This window comes from Zingiber officinale, chromosome 5B (assembly GCF_018446385.1).
Source record: "Zingiber officinale cultivar Zhangliang chromosome 5B, Zo_v1.1, whole genome shotgun sequence".
NCBI classification, from domain to species: domain Eukaryota; kingdom Viridiplantae; phylum Streptophyta; class Magnoliopsida; order Zingiberales; family Zingiberaceae; genus Zingiber; species Zingiber officinale.
This window is the reverse complement of record NC_055995.1, coordinates 108,313,802-108,334,547: the sequence shown is the minus strand read 5'-3', so window position 1 is coordinate 108,334,547 and position 20,746 is coordinate 108,313,802. Positions and strand designations below refer to the sequence as shown.

At 33.6% G+C, this 20,746-nt stretch overlaps 1 protein-coding gene across 1 annotated transcript in view; it reads right to left on the bottom strand.

The window, feature by feature from the left end:
• Positions 1-1,783, bottom strand: part of LOC121985307 (glutathione S-transferase T1-like) — a 28,266-nt gene extending 26,483 nt beyond the window's left edge. Inside the window, exons 1-2 of the mRNA XM_042538672.1 lie at positions 1,621-1,783; positions 1,408-1,481 (exon numbers count right to left, since the gene is read on the bottom strand). Coding sequence (XP_042394606.1) covers positions 1,408-1,481; positions 1,621-1,685 — 139 coding nt within the window. The 5' untranslated portion in view covers positions 1,686-1,783. The remainder of the gene's footprint in view (positions 1-1,407; positions 1,482-1,620) is intronic.
• Between the last annotated feature and the right edge of the window lie 18,963 nt (positions 1,784-20,746).

The following is a 20,746-nucleotide window of genomic DNA, read 5'->3' as shown; positions in this document are numbered from 1 at the left end:
ATGGGTATTAGTTGGATGGTGATTCAATACCCCAAGTTAGGTTCATTTAGAGTATTGTGGAGTAATCAATCGACTAATGGTTTAGACCTTTGGCAAATGAATAGAAAGTTTGCAATTGACTAGCCAAGTCGACTTAGGTTTGTTTGGTCGAAACCAAAAGGTTTTCTAGTCGACAGCGGCAATCAACTCAACACCGATCAATCAACTGATGTTAGATTCAATCGGTTGATGCTTAAACAACTGATTCTAACACAACTAAAGACAGAAGCTTCAGTCGATGGCTGCCGCAAACTCCGACAGAGGTGTGGCGACCGCCGATAGAGGTCACAGGATATTTTTGTCAATTTATAATAATACGAATTACATTCCTTATAAAAAAATAATGGATACCAAACAAAAGAATGTAATCACCTTTGTAATCAAAGATTACATACATTACATTACCAAACGTAGTAATGTAATCAAGATTACATTACATTACATTACAAATTTGATTACATTACAAGCTAGATTACATTACACCCAACCAAACGTAGCCTTATAGTTGTTACATCAGCAAGACAACAAGATTAAAGAAGGCAATAAAAGGAGTTAGACGGGCTGTGAGAAGAAAAAACAATCAAGTATTCAAGTGAGAATAGTGTTATTACTCTGCCATATTGAGAGCTCCATTGTATTTATTTTTCCTCAATTTTTATACATTATAATTGTTGACTTGTAAGAGGTTTCTCCACCTCAGGTGCGACCGATAAAGAAAAAAAATATAGAGGTTCATGGAAGTGATCCCTCTGATGGATTATAGGTCATGGTGTAGAAGCTTGTGGGCTGCCAAAGCATGGTAAATTACAGCATACTCTGGTTTGTATTTATTTATTGTGTTCTTTATTTTTTTGTTGCATATATTTGTCTTGTAGATCACTAAAAAAAGACTGCTTGGTGTACAAAGTTCCCACCAATTCGGGGTCCTGGAGAAGGTGTTTATTGTACACAGCCTTACCTTGTTTTGCAAGATATTGTTTCCGAGACTCAAACCTGTGACCTCTAGGTTATAGTTGTAGATCACTAACATCGCAAAAATTGATATTCATCACTATACCACATCAATCACACCGGCACACAATCCAACACCATGAACTATAGAATAGTGTAACTTCAACAAAGCGATCAACTAAGCCATCCACTAGAATTGTTATTAAGACAGGCAGTTTCTTGCATGCAATACAACTAATCTTTCTGTGCTCTGTTCAAAACGAAAACCGGGTATAGAACATCAATTTAGTGAATCATTTTATATAGAGAGTTGGCAATTCCATATGCTGAAACGGCTGAAAAATAAATAACAATAAAGAAGTAGCCACTCAACAGTATTCAAGCGGAGAAAAGAAGGAAACGTAAATAAAAGGATACCCTTGAATGCAGGCGATCTATGTTGGCGCTTAGAGATATCAATTCTAACCTCTTCAAATGGGAGCGCGTTGACCCTGGCAACAAGAGCCCCAATATCTCAAGTAAATATGGAGATTAAGACAGAAGTTTTCTTATTTCGAGATCAAAGCCAACGATATCTCTTCCGAATTTGAGATCTCAAAAAAAAAAGTGATCATGAGCAGGGATTATTACTTGCAAAATATTAAAATCGCCCGCGATGGCTGTGACATGCGATCGACGTAAAGCTTTAGCGTCATGTTTCTCCGATTCGCCGCTGTTGTTTCTCTCCCGGTCGGCGTCGGCGATGGCTTTTAGTTTGGAATAAGCGGTGAACCGAACATCTATCCACTAGGAAAATATTTTAAAAAAAATTAACAGGTCGATCTTGGGCGACCGATCTGGTCACCATTCATATTAATTATTTTTATTATTATATTTAAAATTTAAAATAATTAATTTATTTTAATTATTTTTTTAAAAAATAAATAGATGGAGAGAGATTAAAAAATATTATTTTATTTTTAAAATAAAAATTTTATTTTCTAAATTTAAAAAATTATTATCGATCAAATTTAATTTTAAGAAATAGATAACTTAGTTAATATAAAGATTTTTTTAATTATTTTATTTAAAATTTAGGATAAAATTTTTGAATAAAATAATTGATATGAATATTTTTATGTAACAGTCTGACTATATCAAAGAAGGTTAATTTAAACTTATGTCGGATGTTTTTATTGACTTATATCTTTATTAATAATTCAAATTAAACCAAATGATAGTAAAAAATGTAAATTTCGATTAACAATTGAGAAAAGTTTAATCGGATAACATTTCTAAAAACTAAATAATTTCTAAAATATGCGATATATTTAATTGCCTCCCTTCTCATGCTCTTTGAAAGAAAATTCTAAAAAAATATATATACACTTTATAATTATTTAGAACCTTTAATATAATTTCCAAAAATTACATTGGTAGTCAGTTAAATGATTGTATAAAAAAAATAAAGAAAAAACATAAAACTTTAATGGGCAAAAATTAAAGGGATGTACTTAATTATTAAAATACTCGATGACTGTTATGTGTTTTTTTTAAACTATAAAAGAGTATTTTATTATAATTTTCATATTGAAAATATTTTTATTCTATTACTAATATAGCAATCATACACTAGCTGCTACATACATCATAGCTATTATAATATATTAAAATATTTTTTTTATAATTTAAGTTGAACAAAAATATTATAGAGCATTTTTATATTAAAAAAATTTTATCAACTTTGTCGATATTAAACTTGATTAACATCGCTTTAGAAAGTCAAAATAATCTTAAACATAGTGTAGCAGCGTTGCTATAATAGTGTAGTGGCCATTAAGTAATTGCCACAACTGCTGTGGTCATTAATTAGTTGTTATAATTGTATTAGTCAATTTTATATTGTTGTAGTAGTCATTTAAACGCTATTATAATAAATTTAAGATGATTTTAAACATGTTAAAATGATTTTAATCAAGTTTAAATAATTTTAATTAAAATAATAAAAAAAATATAAAAGCACTTTATATTTAAGTAATATGGTAAAGGACTCTTCCCGATATTAAACTTACAAAGATAAATACTATATTTGATCTTCGCCAACAGGTCAAAAAAAAAAAAGATATACTTTCTAACGTCGTCAGCCCAAGATATTTATAGAAGTTTCTCCGCTCGCGATGTTATTATTGGTGCAGTCGACCTCTAGGCTTTCGATGTTTGACAATATACCTAAGTCTGGTCAATTTAACCAAGGGTTAATCCAAACAGAACTTGATGTTTGGAAGAGAGAAGTATAATCAGGACTAGATGACTAGTAAAATGTAAGTCCTAACCAAAGGATAGATAAGGTGGAAGTCCTGGTGAGTGAAGTCAGGCCCTAGTGAGTGAAGCTAGGTGGTGGAAGTCCTAGTGAGTGAAGTCAGGGTTAATCCAAACAGAACTTGATGTTTGGAAGAGAGAAGTATAATCAGGACTAGATGACTAGTAAAATGTAAGTCCTAACCAAAGGATAGGAAAGGTGTGAAGTCAGACTCTAGTGAGTGAAGCTAGGTGGTGGAAATCCTAGTGAGTGAAGCTAGACCCTAGTGAGTGAAGCTAGGTGGTAGAAGTCCTGGTGAGTAAAGTCGAGCCCTAGTGAGTGAAGCTAGGTGAAGGAAGTCTTGGTGAGTGAAGTCTGGCAATGGAAGTCCTAGTGAGTGAAGCTAGGTAACCCTAGGGGGAGATAACCCTAGGTTATACTTGAATTCTGTTAACACTGTTTTGCCTTATCTATTGTGCTAACTCAGTGTTACAAAAGAGTTCAGCTAGGTCAACAGACTGACCAGATAGTTGGCACGAAGACCAGACAAGTCGACGGGCTGACCGGATATCTGACAGGTAAGTTAAGGTAAGTCACTGGAGGGGAGTGACTTGGTGAGGGTGCGTTCTCCGTTCGAGGGAACAGTAGGCATCAATCCAACTTAGATCCATTTCGGAAGTCTAAGTTGAGATCTTGATTAGATTCTGGTCTCGGGGAGATAGAATCTAATTATTACTCTGTTTGAATATAATTGTGCTAACATTTTATTTTGCATGGTAGTATAAATTGTATTTTTGCCTTGGACTAACATTTTCTTGCAGGAAAATGATTTTCTAGAAAATGGTGGTACAGGCGCCCGAAAGGCAAAACTCATCCTCATCGCAATGTGGAGCGCGCTGATTAGCTGGGCCAACATCACGATCCAAGCGCTCGGAGCTTCCTATATAAGGAGGTCATCACCTGGAGCAAAAAAACAACTGCTTCCTACGACTGCTATATTGCGGTATGCTCCTGCGACGCGACGACGCTTCTCCAATAACTTGCATCTCAAGTTATTTTTAATTGTTGTCGATATATTTTCTTTTTAAATGAGTTCTTGTACTTTTATTTGTAAACACTTTTCGAACTGCTAGTGAATTGCCCAATGAAAGCACTCGACGAGTGTGAGCCTTGAAATAGGAGTCGACGAAGGCTCCGAACCAAGTAAAACTGGTTCGTGTTAGCGTTGTGATTTTTATTTTCCGTTGCTTACCCTAATTCGATAACGAATTTTTTTATCGCTATTCACCCCTCCCCCCTCCTCTAGCGACTTCCATGATCCAACAAGTGGTATCAGAGAGGGTACCACTCTGAATTTGTGCAACCACCAATCAAACAAGGGGATTTTTTCCCTCCAAAATTATTTTTCAAAAAATTCATTATCATCTTTTCATCGTTGGTTAGTATTTGCAAAATATCGCATTTACCAAAATTTGAAATTATATTTTTATTAATATTTTATTATTTTTATTCGAAATTAGTGAAATACTATATTTTTTTCTCCAACACTGCTAATCCAAGATCAAGTTTTAACACCTCTTTTTAGTTTTCTATCTTTAGTGCTTAATGGCTCAAGTCGAACAACGAAGCATTCACGAACCACCTCCATATAAGATGTACAAAAGACATGAATTCAATCTGTGGAGGATGCAGATGGAAATTTTTATTCTCATGAACGACTTCGATGGTGGCATGACACTGAGAAGATCAACATAAAACTCAGAAGCAAACCAAAAGGTAATAAAGTTAGTTTCAGATTTATTACCCAACAAAGTTACTTGCAAGATAGGAAATGTCAAGGATGCCCACAAGTTTTGGACCTGCCTGACCAAGCTTCACGAGGAGCCGTTGGAGTTAAACGATCAAGTCAAAATCGAAATCGGACTCGAGTCAGATCCAACGGAGAAGCCTACTGAATTAGGGATTGCGCTCAAGGTTAGTAATATATACCAAAATGCTCCTGCTAGTAGTAGTTTAAAAAATATGCATGTTAATTTAGATATTTCTGAAAATATACGTGAAAATAATGTATCTGATAATATATGCAAAAATACCCCTTGAATATTATCTGATAAAACAACTCTAATTAATTTAGAAAATTCAGAAAATCTAAAAATAATTAATAATCCTAAAAATTCAAATGATGACCAAATCAATTTGAATGACTATCTAAATTTTTATCAACTCAATCAAGATTTTGATCAAATTAACAATGATTTGGTCAATACTGACCAAATCAATTCAGACATATTAATTAATTCAGAAATAATTAATTCAAACATTAAAATAAAATTGAATTAAAAAAATAACGAAATAGATTTAGATGAAATCAACAAATACCTTAATAAATTATTTAATAATCTAGACAATATCAATTTAGAAAATTCTATCCAAAACCAAGATAATTTAATTAACAAAAGATTAAATTTTAAAGATAAAACTAATATAATAAATTCAACTAATAATATAAATTTAAAAGACAAAGAAAATATAAGGATAAATTCAAACATTTCAATAAAACCAAAACTAATTTAATAAATTCAAAATTAAACATTAAAGAAAATTTAAAATTAACGGTTAATAAAAAATTAAGGGATAAACCTTTAAAAAAAATATAATTCAAACAGTTTAATCAATTTAAATTTAAAAATAATAAAAACTTAACACTAAAAATCTTAACTAAATAAAATTAAAATTGAAAGAAAATTTAATTATTAAATACACTCTTTTAAATAAGGAAAATTTGACCAATTTAACTAATTCAAAATTTAAAACTTAAATTTAAATTAAAAATAAAAAGGAAAATCAATAATTTAGGGGAGGCTCCAGAATAGCTAGTACCTCCAAAAATAACTTACTCGACAGGGTAATTAGGATTAGCTTAAAAATGGACAAAGTTTAACTTGACCTACAGTACTGGTGAAGTTTTGGATAATAGTAGGTTAGGGAAGCTCTGTCTATGCATGTTTAGGAAGATATGACTTCGACCTGGTGTATTTGGATGCGTGGAACTAACTGAAACTACTCCTTACGGGTCCTAACTAATTAGACTAAGGTTTTGTACTAAGTTCAGTAGATACGACTATTTGGAAAACCTCGAAGGCTACTCTAATGATGTCTAGGTGACTCACCATAGCCAAGAAGTTTATCCAAAAAATGTCTGTTTGTTGAGCCCAAAGCTAAACCTGAATCTAACACAAAAGTAAATTAAACCCTGAAATTGAACTTAACTCATCTCACAAAAATTATAGAATTCCCTGATTAAAAACATATATCGGGTGAGATGACTAAGGATTTTAAAATTAAAATTAAATTTAAATTTGAATTAAATAAAAATATAAATTAAATTAAATTAAATCGAAATAAAATAAAATAAAATAAAATAAAATTAAATTAAATTAAACTAAATTAAATTAAATTAAACTAAATCAAATCAAATTTAATTTAAAACTAAATTAAAAATTCAATTTCAAATTATTTTAAAAATTATTTTAACTTAAAAATTAATTTAAGTTAAAAATTATTTTAAAAAATATTTTAAAAATTAATTTAACTTTAAAAAAATGATTTTTTAATTAAAAAAATATTTTAAAAATTAATTTAACATAAAAATTATTTTAACTTAAAAATGATTTTAACTTAAAAAAATTATTTTAAAAATTATTTTAACTTAAAAAATTATTTTAACTTAGAAATTATTTTAAAAATTATTTTAACTAAGAAGTATTTTAAAAATTATTTTAACTAAAAATTATTTTAACTAAAAATTATTTTAACTAAAAAATTATTTTAAAATTTATTTTAACTTAAAAATTATTTATTTTAAAACATATTTTAACTTAAAAATTTATTTTTAAATTTATTTTTAATATTAACTTATTTTAAAATTATCTTAATTTTTTTTTAAAAAAAATATTATTTTAAAAATTAACTTAAAAGAGGTTTAATAACTTTAATAAATTTAGCTCTGAATTAATACTTAAATTAAATCAAAAAAATGAAAAATTATATTATAACTAAGACTTTCATTAATTAATTCAATCAAATAATGTAAAATTTAAAGTTGTGTTAATCAAATAAGTATTAAATTGAGTTACTTATTATTGAGTTAGTAACAAATCAATTCTTAACTTAATCCTGGAATAATTGATTTTTGATAACCTTATGTTATTCAAACTTATATAAACAAGTATATAGAAATTCTTATGTAAATAATACACTTGATGAACATAAGTGTTACTAACACTGAAATCCCCTAAAAATATTTAGGTATAAAAAATTACCAAGGTCTTAAAATTTAACATACCCAAACCCCAGTGTTAGCTTAAGAAGGAGTGTTAACTTCAGGGAGAGTAATAAATTCAGAGGGAGAATTATTATTCAACATATTTTGCAAAATTATGTTTAAATTTTTAACCTTTTCAAAAGTTCTTTTAAAGTTTTATCATTCGATTTTTGAAAACTATCTTTTTCAAAAATTCATCTTCGAAAAGGTTTCTAAAATTCTTTGAAAAGTTATATTTGAAAATATTATCATCTTATTTTTGAAAACTTAAATTTTTGAAAAGACATTTTTTTAAAAAAAACATCTCCTATATCTTTTTTTATAACGCCCTGGCCCAGGCGAGCCCCGCCCGGATCGAACCGGGAACGCCACTAAAATTGTCCATTGGATTGACGACTAGCTCCACAGACCATCGGAGGTTCTTTTAGCTTGATTTGTCCTCACTCACACGCACCCTGGAAAACTTCCCAGGAGGTCACCCATCCTCAAATTTCTCCAAATCAAGCACGCTTAACTTTGGAGTTCTTAAGTTTGGGCTTCCGAAAAGGAAGGTACACCTTAGTGATATAGATAGTACCATCTAACCTTTTAAGCCATAATTAACCACAATCTCAGAACCGAAATATTACAATCACCCCCACTTAAAGACATTTCATCCTCGTTGTATAACCACGAATCACACCACAAACAAATCCCAGAATCTCCCTCGCTAGGTGGTGCCCTGGGTGCTCCTGCCACAGGCGCACTCACAGTCGCAAGGTTGCTTTGATACCATCTATAACGCCCTACCCCGGGTGGGCCCCACCCGGACCGAACTGGGAACGCCACCAAAATTACCCATTGGGTTGACGACTAGCTCCACAGACCACCGGAGGTCCTTTTAGCATGGTTTGTCCTCACTCGCACGCACCCTGGAAAACTTCCCAGAAGGCCACTCATCCTCAGATTTTTCCAAGTCAAGCACACTTAACTTTGGAGTTATTAAGCTTGAGCTTCCGAAAAGGAAGGTACACCTTGGTGATATGGATAGTACCATCTAACCTTTTAAGTCATACTTAACCAGAATCTCAGAATCGGGGTATTACATTTTCAATATTTTTTTAAAATATTTTTAAAAGTTAGATTCAATTTTCAAAATATTCTCCAAACTTTTTATTTTGAAATGTTGTTTCTTTAATCTTCTAACTCTATTCTAGCATTTTCAAAATTTTGGAATCTAATGAAAAAATAGTAAAGTATGCAAAATTAATAGACTTTGAAAATTATTTCTAACTTCTTTATTGAAAATCTTTACTTTTGAACAAGTTACTAACTTATTTTTTTTAAATTCCCCCGTTACCAAATATTATTGTCTTTTTGATGTGTGCCTAAGGGGAGAGCAATCTTAAGTTAGAAAAGTTAAAAAAAGAGAGTTATCTTAAGTTAGAAAAGTTAAAACATTTCTGATCTCTCAAACTTTTCGAATCTCTCAAACTTTGAGATTTAACCCTTAAAGACCTAAGCCTAACTTAAGAAAACTGTCAAATATCAAAAAGGGAGAGATTGTTGGTGCAGTCGACCTCTAAGATTTCGATGTTTGACAATATACCTAAGTCTGGTCAATTTGACCAAAAGTTAATCCAAACAGGACTTGATATTTGGAAGAGAGAAGTATAGTCAATACTAGATGACTAACAAATGTAAGCTCTAACCAAAGGATAGGCAAGGTGGAAGTCTTAGTGAGTGAAGTCAGACCCTAGTGAGTGAAGCTAGGTGGTGGAAGTCCTGGTGAGTGAAGTTAGGCCTTAGTGAGTGAAGCTAGGTGGTGGAAATCCTGGTGAGTGAAGTCAGGCCCTAGAGAGTGGAGGTAGGTGGTAGAAGTCCTAGTGAGTGAAGTCGGACTCTAGTGAATGAAGCTAGGTGAAGGAAGTCCTGGTAAGTGAAGCCAAACAATGGAAGTCCCAGTGAGTGAAGCTAGGGGAGATAACCCTAGGTTATACTCAAATTCTGTTAACATTATTTTGCCTTATCTATTGTACTAACTCAGTGGAGTTCGGCTAAGTCAACGGATGTCTGACAGGTAAGTTAAGGTAAGTCACTGGAGGGGAGTGACTTGGTGAGGACGCGTTCCCCGTTCAAGGGAACAGTAGGCGTCGATCCAACTTAGATCTATTTCGGAAGTCTAAGTTGAGATCTTGACTAGATTCTGGTCTCAAGGAGATAGAATCTAATTGTTGGGATCTTAGATGGCTAGAGGGGGGTGAATAGCCTCTTAAAAAAAAACTTAGACAGAGATTTCTACACAAAAACTAGTTAGCACAGCGGAAGTGGAAAACTAAAACGAAGGAAGAAAAACACATACACAGCAGACACAAAGATATACGAGGTTCGGGGATAACTTGCCCCTACTCCTCGGCGTGTCCGTAAGGTGGACGACTCCTTGATCTTCGGTAGATCGCACCCCGGATAACTTCCGGCTAAAGATGTCTCCTTCTCGGTGGAGCAACCTCTCAACAGAGTCTCAAGAAAGATCTAAATTAAAGCACGAGACTTACAGAAACTCGGTGGCAAAGGAGAATAGGAGTGCTTACAACCACGCGAGAATTAGTAGCAGAAAACAGAGATCGCAGTTCACCCGAGAGCGCAAGAACTTCGCACAACAGCACACCCTTTTTTTCAAGCTTTCTTTCGTGTTCTGTTCTTGTTCTCCTCTCGTTGTTTTTACTGCTTCTCAAAACCTGATCTCTGCTGTCACAAATCTGGTCCAAGCTCCAGATCACAGCAGTATCCGTTGATGCCTGAAATGCACCATGCGCCGCTGAAACCAACAGAAAGACCATTTGTCGCATTCCTCTTACGAACTTAATTTGAAATTAGGCTTGGAATGATACCTGTTAACCTGCAAACTCAAAAGCTAACAGCACAGAGGATTACATCACATAAATGAATGAGATATATCAAAAGCAGTGAAGGAATCGTTGATACAACGAACAAATCAGAGTGTGTGGATCGGTCACCAGACCGATCACAGTGCCTTGGACCGATCAGGCAAAAGCCTGATCGGTCTGAGACCATTCTGATCGGTCGTAGTGACCGATCAGATTGAGTGTGGATCGGTCCACAGACCGATCCACCTCTTTTCTTTCTTTGCAGTCTCTTCTCCTGATCGGTCTCCCTGACCGATCAGATTGCACTCAGTGTGCTACTGAGTGTTCTCTGATCGGTCGGTAGACCGATCCACCTCTTTCTTTCTTCTGCAGGCTCTTCTCCTGATCGGTCACCCTGACCAATCAGATTGCACTCAGTGTGCTACTGAGTGTTTTCTGATCGGTCTGCAGACCGATCAGATTTCACTCAGTGTGCTACTGAGTGTCATCTGATCGGTCATCAGACCGATCCGTGGAACTTAGTTTCAGGTCAGACTGTATCAACAATCTCCCCCTTTTGTTGTTTGACAACACGATTTAAGTTTAGATCAGAATTGTTCAAATTTTCATAATTTTAGGGGAATCAAGATCCTCCCCCTAAGACGGATACAACACTATGTGAGAGTCTTCACATTTGCATTCATCTAAACTTAGTTATCTTCTCCCCCTTTGTCAAACACCGAAAAGGTGCGAATAAGGTAAGATAACTTAAAGAACTCCCCCTTAACCCTTACTGTCTGGTTCTTAAAGCACTGAGAATTCCCTCTAAGTGTATTATAAGACAGTAATAAGGAAATAAAAGACAAACAAGACATGCAAGTGAACAAGATACTAATAACGGATAGAAAATGAAATATAATAAAGAGCAAGCAAATATAAAACTGAGTACCATAAATACATGAGTAGCATCAGAAGTGCAAACATCCGTGTCAGTCATAAAGACTAACAAATAACATCCAAAATACAGGCAGTCAACAAACAAACTGTATCAATCAACATCCTCACACTGAGGAACATCACCATCATCGGCAGGAGGGGTGAAATCCTGAGGCGGCACGCTGGAGGATGGATAGCCTGGGTAAGACTGCGGAGGCGGGTAGCGTGCCATCCATCCGAGTAGCAACTGCTGTGTCACCACCTGATGACTGCGCATATCATCGAACACCAGCACACCTTCGACAACAAGGGCAACATCATCGGCGACGATCAGAACGACTTCTACCATGTGGCGTCGCGGAACAAGAGCAACCTGTCGTGGAGGTCCCGTGGTAACTCCCCCATTTTGTCCAATGATGCCAGACTTGGAAAATGCCCGTTTCCCAAGTCGGCAATCCTGCCTGACCATTTTGACTACCCTACCCTTAGACACATCAACCTGAAGGGTCTCGAGCCAATCAGTAATTATATGCCCATAAGGCATATAAACAGTGGAGCCGCTGGGCCGAGAATATGAAATGATCGAAGAGTAGATGCTGGACATAATGTCAAAGTCGAGACGCCGACGCAACCCATACAGCATCAAACAATGATAGGGTCGGATCTCAGCAAGAGGTTTGGATGTAATTGGAAGAATACAGTTTGTGACTATCTTAAAAAGAATATAGTCAGGGGCAGATAGTCGTAGGGCAGCAAAAGTGGGAAAGTCAACATCCAACTCATCTAGGTCATCTGGTCTAGGATGACCGAAGAAGTACTCATAGATGGAGTCAGGTGAGACATCAAGTGGAGGACGTAATGATTCTGGTAAATCAGGATAAATTGAGAAAAGATCCCCCGTACACATCCGGCAGCCTAGATACCCAAAAAATTCTCTGATGGAGAAATCGATAGATCTTTTAGCGACTCGGGTTTTATAAACACCATCGGAAGTCTAAGTTGAGATCTTGACTAGATTCTGATCTCAAGGAGATAGAATCTAATTACTACTCTGTTTGAATATAATTGTGCTAACACTTTATTTTGTAGGGTAGTATAAATTGTATTTTTACCTTGGACTAACATTTTCTTACAGGAAAATAATTTTCTGGAAAATGGTGGTCCGAGCGCCTGGAAGGGATCCGGGCGCCTAGAACTGGTCAGGGCGCCTGGAAGGTAAAACTTATCCTCGTTGCAACGTGGAGCGCACTGATTGGCTGGGCCAACGTCACAATCCAGGCTCCCGGAAGGGATCCGAGCGCCCGGAGCTTCCTATATAAGGAGGCCATCACCTGGAGCAAAAAAACAACAACTGCTTCCTACGACTGCTCTATTGCACTTTGCTCCTGCGACACGACGACGCTTTTCCGATAACTCAATCGTATACAACATAATAAAATGCACATACTAAAATTAGCCTAACAAGTATGGTATAATGATCAGTAATAACTAAAGATCGACAACAGAACTGCTCATAACTATATGGGCAAAATATGATAGCATGTAATATGTATGATAATGTCAAGCATATATAATATTCATATCTTAAACATATGCAACATATCATAGGCATATGTAGTAAGTATTATTGGAATCTCAAAGTTGTTTTGATGTGATCAAACAAGTTAAGTTAGGTCCTGTTGGTTTTGATCCCTGTATCTAAATGTGCAGGAGCTTAGGAGCACAGGAAGTCGAGCAAAAGACGCAGCTAGCGAGAAGGACGACACGGGAGAGAGCCGACGGGCTCAATGCGTCCGAGGGATGAAGCTGCGGAAGAGTATGCTGGCGGACGAGAAGGAAGCATGCGACGATTCCGAGGTACAAGAAGTCGGAACGGAAGCTTGCTCGAGGAGAAGATCGAAAGTTGGGTTCGGGTGAGCCCTATTCCGGATGGCCGAAATCACCCAAGTAAGCGGAGCCAGAGCGGTAGACCCGGACCGAGGCAAGCAGTACCGGAGTAGAGGGTCCGGACCGAAAAAGGTCAACATTGTTGACTTTAAGGGTCCGGGCACCCAGAATGTGATATTATCCAGATCACGTTTGGTCGTGATATGTTGCGAAGGGGATAAAGTTTTATCCCCTTCTAGGCGTCTGGAACCCTTCTAGGCGCCCCGACCAAGGCTATAAATACAGTCTTGGTCCAGAAGCTAAAGAAGAACAAGCATCTTTGCAAACAACACTTATACACACTTTAATTTTCATTTAACTTCTCATTTTTTGTGCTTTATTGCTGTAAAGAGGCTTCTCCGCCTGAAAGAGATATTTAGTGGACGCGTTAACTTCCTTGGATTAACAACCTCCCCGGTTGTAACCAAGTAAATCTATGAGCCTCGTCTTTTTGGTTTATCTCTAATTCTATTTATGCAAGTGTTCTTTCAACCCCCCTTCTAGCCAGTCACTGGGTCCCAACAAGTATCTCCATCAAATGTAACACACATCACATGCATATGAATATATATATATATATATGTCACTCCTACACACCATTCTAGCACCACGACATTTGAGTGGGGAGGACTATGACAACTATACACGACTCTAGCTACTACTACATTTAAGCGGTCGGTCGGACATGATGTAAAGTAGCTATCTAGCTACATAATAAAGAGGTCACTGTCTGCACACAACTCCGCTACCACTATCCTGAATGACCGAGTGGGCACGACATCACCAGTTGCATGCAACTCTAGTTATTGTTGGGGGTGCAAGGTTATAAACATAATCCTATATTGAAAATACATGTGAAAGATCATGATTTTATAAGAAAAAGATATCTCCCGGTATGAAGCCTTTTGGGTAGAGTCCAAAAATAAAATCATAAGAGCTTAGGCCCAAAGTAAACAATATCATGTCATTGTGGAGATATCTAAATTCTTTTCGATCCTTCAGTTACCACTACCCCTAAGTGGCCAAGTGGACAGATAATATGACTAGCGACTTTCTCAACCACAAGGGAGACAATGGTTGACAACATGTATACAATGTAATAATGTGTAAGATGAAATAATCATGACACGGTCATAGTTATCACCATGCAACAGTATCACAAGTATATCTAGTAGTAAAATCTAGCAACCACACATACATATATGTGATAATCCAATAGGTGTCTACTAAACAACATGTATAGTTAAATAAAACACCTATCAACACACCACACTCGTGCATACATCTACAACATATGAATAGTCAAAATAACTTAATCAATCAACTATACCCATACATTAAGGTCAATAGTCTATAGAGGTTAAGGAATATATACCCGCCTCAAATATAGATCGTCCTGAACTATCTCCGTGTCAAAATATTTGTCTCAAATTAGTATCCTACAACACAGTACATAGTATAGCTAAGTTTTACCATAAACCCAAATAGCTAAACCTAATCATAATTTGATTGTGAAACCCTAATTGAATTAACCTAACCATCCCACAATCATATTCAGACTCTAAATGGAAATAGGTTAAGTCAATGAAACTTAAGTTAAGTCATTTTGTAGAATCCTTGGTAGCCGACTAGAGGGGGTGAATAGCCTACACAATAAAAATTAAAAAAACCTTTCTCAAACTTTTACAGCTTTAATAAATCTAACACTTGCATAAAAAATAAGAGACTAATTAAAGAAAGGAATAGACTACGATTTTTACTTAGTTATAACTCGGAATGTTGTTAGTGCAAGACTCTGAAGCACTAATCAAATTCTCCTTCAGGCGTAGGCGGAGAAGCCTCTTACAGCAGTTGAAGCACTCAATTACAAAGCTAAATCGAAAAAGAAATGATTACAAGTGTTCTATATAAGCTTCTAGGAATAGAGCTGTATTTATAGCCCTAATCGAGACACCTGGAAGGGTCCCAGGCGCTTAGGGGGATAAACTTTTATCCCCATTGCAACTTAAATTTCTCAACAAAACATGTTCAAAATGGAAACTCAACTCAAGTTGCAAGACTTAGAAGAAAATTTCATCTTGAAAGATCAAGTGGAGAGACTTAATAAAACATTGGAAATGTTTAATTTATGCTCCAAGTATTTGAATATGATGCTTGAGTCCTAACTAATCGTGTGCAATAAATTTGAACTCGAATACAAAGATAACACAACAAACAGTCCTACTTATCGTTACTTAATTAAAATAATAAAAATCAAGTCCAAGCATAGATCCCCAAAACATGTTTAGTTAATAAAATTGGACTAAATTAATATTGGATCCCCGAGAATTAAATTTATTATCTAGATAGACCTTATCTAAGTTATGATTTAAGGGATATAATAGAAAAATAATTCTTTCCTATTAAATTGCATGATTGATTGGTTTACTGCTTTCTTTATGCATGTCTAGTTTCTTTTTCTGCTTAATTTAAAATGGTTAAACAAGAAAAGATATAACTAACCTTGACAATCTAGTATTAGAATGGATTAGGATGATAGTAGGCTAAGGAAGCTCTGTCAAATGAGGTTGAAATATATGTATTCTACCTAATGTACTAGACTTAATGGATTTAGTTGAAGTTATCTCAGTCAAATATGAACTAATTAGACTAAAATTTAGTATTAAATTCTTTGGGTTGGTTGTTTTGGAAAACCATTATCTTAGACACGTAGTTATTTTAATAATGTCTATTGTGACTCACCATAGCAAAAAGCTTATTTATAAACTTCTTCTTAATGAATCTAAAGCTAAGTTCGAATCGAACACAAGGTCAACCAACCCTTTTCAAAATTCAAATTAATTAATAATCAAAATAAAAATAATTTTAATTTAATTCAAATTAATTAATAATTAATTTAAAAAATTATAATTTAATATGAAATTAATTAATAATTAATTTAAGTAATTTTGATTTAATAAAAAAATCATTAATAATTAATTAAAAATTCTAAATTTAATTTAATTGATCTTAAATTTAATTTAATTATTATTAAATTAATTAATGATTAATTTAATTATTTCTTAATTAATTAAATAATTTTAATTGAATTGAATTAATCCTAAATTAATTAATAATTAAATTAATTAATCCCAAATTAATTAATAATTAATTTAAAATTAATTTAATTTAATTAATCTGAAATTAATTAATAATAAAGATAAAATTAATTTAAACAATTACTAACTTAAAAAATCCAAATTTAATTTAAAATTCAAAATTAAATAATTTAAATTTAATTAAAAATTCTCGTTCAAAATTAAATAAAAAATTAGTTAACCAAGAAAATCCTCAATTAACTAAATTCAAATTTTATCATTAATAATTTGAGCTTAATTAGTATAGAAAACTAATCAAGATTAAATCAATTTAAATCTAGACCAAATTAATCAAAGTTTTAATAAAATCTTTAATATATTCATTCAAGATAAAACTAATTTGAATAAATTTAATTTAATCAAATTAATTAACCCATTTTTTACTCTAAACCAAAATTAATTAACTTAATTTTAATATAATCTAAAATTAATTAACTTAAAAGAATTTTAATTAATCCAAAATTAATTTTAACTTAATTAATCTGAAATAAATTATAACTTAATTAATGTAATCCAAAATTAATTTTATCCTAATTAATTAATCCAAAATATACTTTAACATAATTATTCAATCCAAAATTAAGTTTAACCTAATTAATTAATAAAAAAAAACTAACTTAATTAATTTAACCAATATTAATTCTAATCAAATTAATTCAATTCGAAATTAATTTTAACTTAATTAATTCAATCCAAAATTAATTTTAAATTAATTAAATAAATCCGAAATTAAATAATAATTAATTTTTACAATTTTATATCAACACAAAATTAATTGAAAATTTTAAACCAAATTTACTTTGAATAATCTAAAATTAATTAAAATTTTAAGATTAAATCATCAAGAAATCTGATTTAATTATACTTTAAACAAATCATGCTAATAAACTCGTCATAAGGTTACCATGCTTAAGAATTTAGAACAATTGAGAGGCTAAGTAAATTAATTGAAACTCTAAAATTTAGAACAATTGAGATGCTAAGGAAATTAATTTAAAATATTTTTTTAAAAAAATACAAAATTGATAGAAATATTTTATTAAAAATATTTTTAAAGTAATGATTCACATAATGATGTATAATGCTTGATTGAGTGTAATATATATATATATATATATATATATATATATATATATATATATATATATATATATATATAATTTATACATTTTTAAAAATAATTGTTGATAACATCTCAGCTTAGAGATCTTTAAGCCAACCATAAACTTCAAGACCTCTTGACATATAGTAATATCCTCCTTTTGGTTATTAAGGATGTTGACGGGTACCTCATATTTGGATGAAGGCTAATGCGATGGATGTCATAGAAAAAAAATTTGTTAAGATTTTTCGTAATAAAATTTTGTTACTATTTTATATAATCGAGTTATGTTATGATTTTTCATAATAGAATTTTTTTGTAATTTTTTATAACAAAATTCTGTTATGATTTTATCGGGTTTAGGGTTTATACACTATTTATAGGGATCATTGTAAATCAATTGTACAACAACCATCATGAGAATCATTGAATGTGATTCTCTTGAGTAGAGAAAATTCTAATAAAGCTTTGGCCATTTTTGGTGGAGTAGACACGTTGCCGAATCACGGTAACTCTTCTTCCTCTTCTTCTTCTCCTTCCTCATGTTTGCTCCTTTTGTACATCCTTGTTTCATTGCTCCACACGATCTCTCTTCCTCTTCTTATGCGTTAAAGGTTGAGAGGTGTTATCTCCTCCTCTTTACGCAACAATTGGTATCAGAGTTACATGTTTTGGCGGATTTCTTCAATATGCCAGGAACAACTTCTATGAAGTTTGATACAGTGAAGTTTGCCAAAACTGGGAACTTCAGATTATGGCAAAGAAGGGTCAAAGACTTGTTAGTGCAACAAGATATTGTGAAGGCGTTGGGAGAAAGAAAATCAAAAAGCATGGAGAGATCAGATTGGGAAGAACTTCAAGTGAAGGTAGTGACAAAAATCAAGCTTTGTTTTACGAATGATGGGATGTACCATGTCATGGACAAGGAGTCACCAGTGGTAGTTTGGCAAAAGTTGGAAAGTCGGTACATGTTAAAATCATTGAAAAACAAGCTGTATCTCAAGTAAAAATTATTCGGGTTGAAGATGACAGAAGGAATCGATCTGAGCCAGAACATTAACGTATTCAACCAGATTATGAGTGATCTGAAACGGGTTGATGTGAAGATTGAAGATGAAGACAAGACACTGATATTGTTGAATTCTCTACCTTCATCTCCTACATACAATAATTTGGTTACTACTTTGATGTGGGGTAACGAAACTCTTAAATTAGAGGAGATCACAAGTGCATTTCTAGGTTTTTACTAAAGGAAGAAAATAAGCGATAAAGTTTCTCATCGAGAAGGATTTGTGATAAATAACAACCAAGAGCGTGGTAGGAGTAAATCTCGATATGGATCGGATAACGACAACAAGACTCGTTCTAAGTCGAGAAGGAAGAAGATGATCACGTGCTACAAGTGTGGAGATAAAGGTCATATGAAAAGTGATTGTCCAGAGATAAGGAAACATGTTGTAGAGAACAAAGGTAGTTCGGTAAAGTCTATAAGCATAATTGAAGAGGAAAATTCAGAGAACGGTGATGTAGATATATTATCAGTTATGTCGAGTTTAGAGCAGTTGACAGATGCATGGATCTTAGACTCTGCATGTTCATATCACATGACTCTAAACAAGGAGTGGTTTGACACCTATATGGCAGTGGATTCTAGTTCAGTGTTGATGGAAAATGATGCATCATGCAAAGTTATCAGCATAGGAAACGTCAGAATCAAGATGTTTAATGGTGTGATCAGAACCCTATGCGATGTCAGATATATATCAAAGCTAAGGAAGAACTTGATCTCACTAGACACACTAGATAGTATTGGTTGTAGTTACAAATCAGTAAGTGAGATGATAAAAGTTAGCAAAGGAGCTCTAACGGTAATGAAAAGACAAAAGAGAGCAGGAAACATCTATAAGTTGATAAGGACTACAGTTATAGGTGGAGTCATCTCGGTGAAGTCTGAATCAAACAGTAGTGTCTTGTGACACATGCAGCTAGGGCATATGAGTAACGTGGGATGCTAGAACTTCACAAGAGAGATTTATTGAAGGATGTCAAGACATGTAAGCTTGAATTATGTAAATTCTGTGTTCTTCTGAAATAAAGCAAAGTGCAATTCAAAACAGCAACAAACAAGACGGAGGAAATTCTAGACTATGTACATATGGATCTCTGGGGACCAGCTAGTGTAGCACCACATGGAGGACACTTGTATTTTGTGAATTTTATTGATGATTACTCACGAAAGGTCTAGATATACTTTATGCGTCACAAGTCAAAACTTTTACAAAGTTTAAATTGTGAAAAACTGAAGTGGAGAACCAGATCGGAAGGAAGATCAAATACCTTAGGTTAAATAATGGGACTGAGTAGCAGATTCAAAGTTTTAAGAAATTTATAAGCAATATGGGATAATGAGGTATTTCTCGATTCACAAGACACCTTAACAGAACATGGTAGCGGAAATATTGAACAGGACAATCATCAAGAAGGCAAGATGTCTCAGGATGAATGCAAGGCTAGCAAAGAATTTCTGGGCGGAAGTAGTTAATATGACATGTTATCTCATTAATAGATTACCAAGGGCAGCACTAGAAGGCAAAGTATCAGAGGAAGTATGGACAGGGAATCAAGTAGATTACTCTCATCTTCAAGTTTTTGGATGTCCAGCATATATGCACATATCTAGTGAGGAAAGATCAAAGTTGGATGTGAAGTCAAAGCAATGTATTTTTATGGAGTATTAGAAAGGAGTTAAAGGCTTTAAGATTTAGGATCCTATGGCAAACAAGGTGATGATCAGCAGAGATGTCGTGTTTGATGAGAAGGCTATGCTACGACATACTCAAGAAAAAGGAAAGGAAATACCACAAAGTAACATGGAGAAAGATGTTGTGCAGGTGGAGCTAGAAACTCATGACTTTGATGATTCTAGCTCAGAGCACAAGGAGCATTGCACTATAGTTGGTGGCAGAATGAGACGAGTCATAAAACCACCCACTAAATACAAATTCAAAGACTTGGTATCTTATGTGCTTATCATTAGTAGTGGAGACCATACATCTTTTCAAGAAGCGATACATAGCTCTGAGAAGGATAAGTGGACGGGTGCTAAGACGAAGGAGATGAAGTTATTGCATAAGAACCAAACATGGGATCTAATAGAACTTCCTGAAGGAGAGAAAGTTATAGGGTACAAGTGAATTTTCAGATACT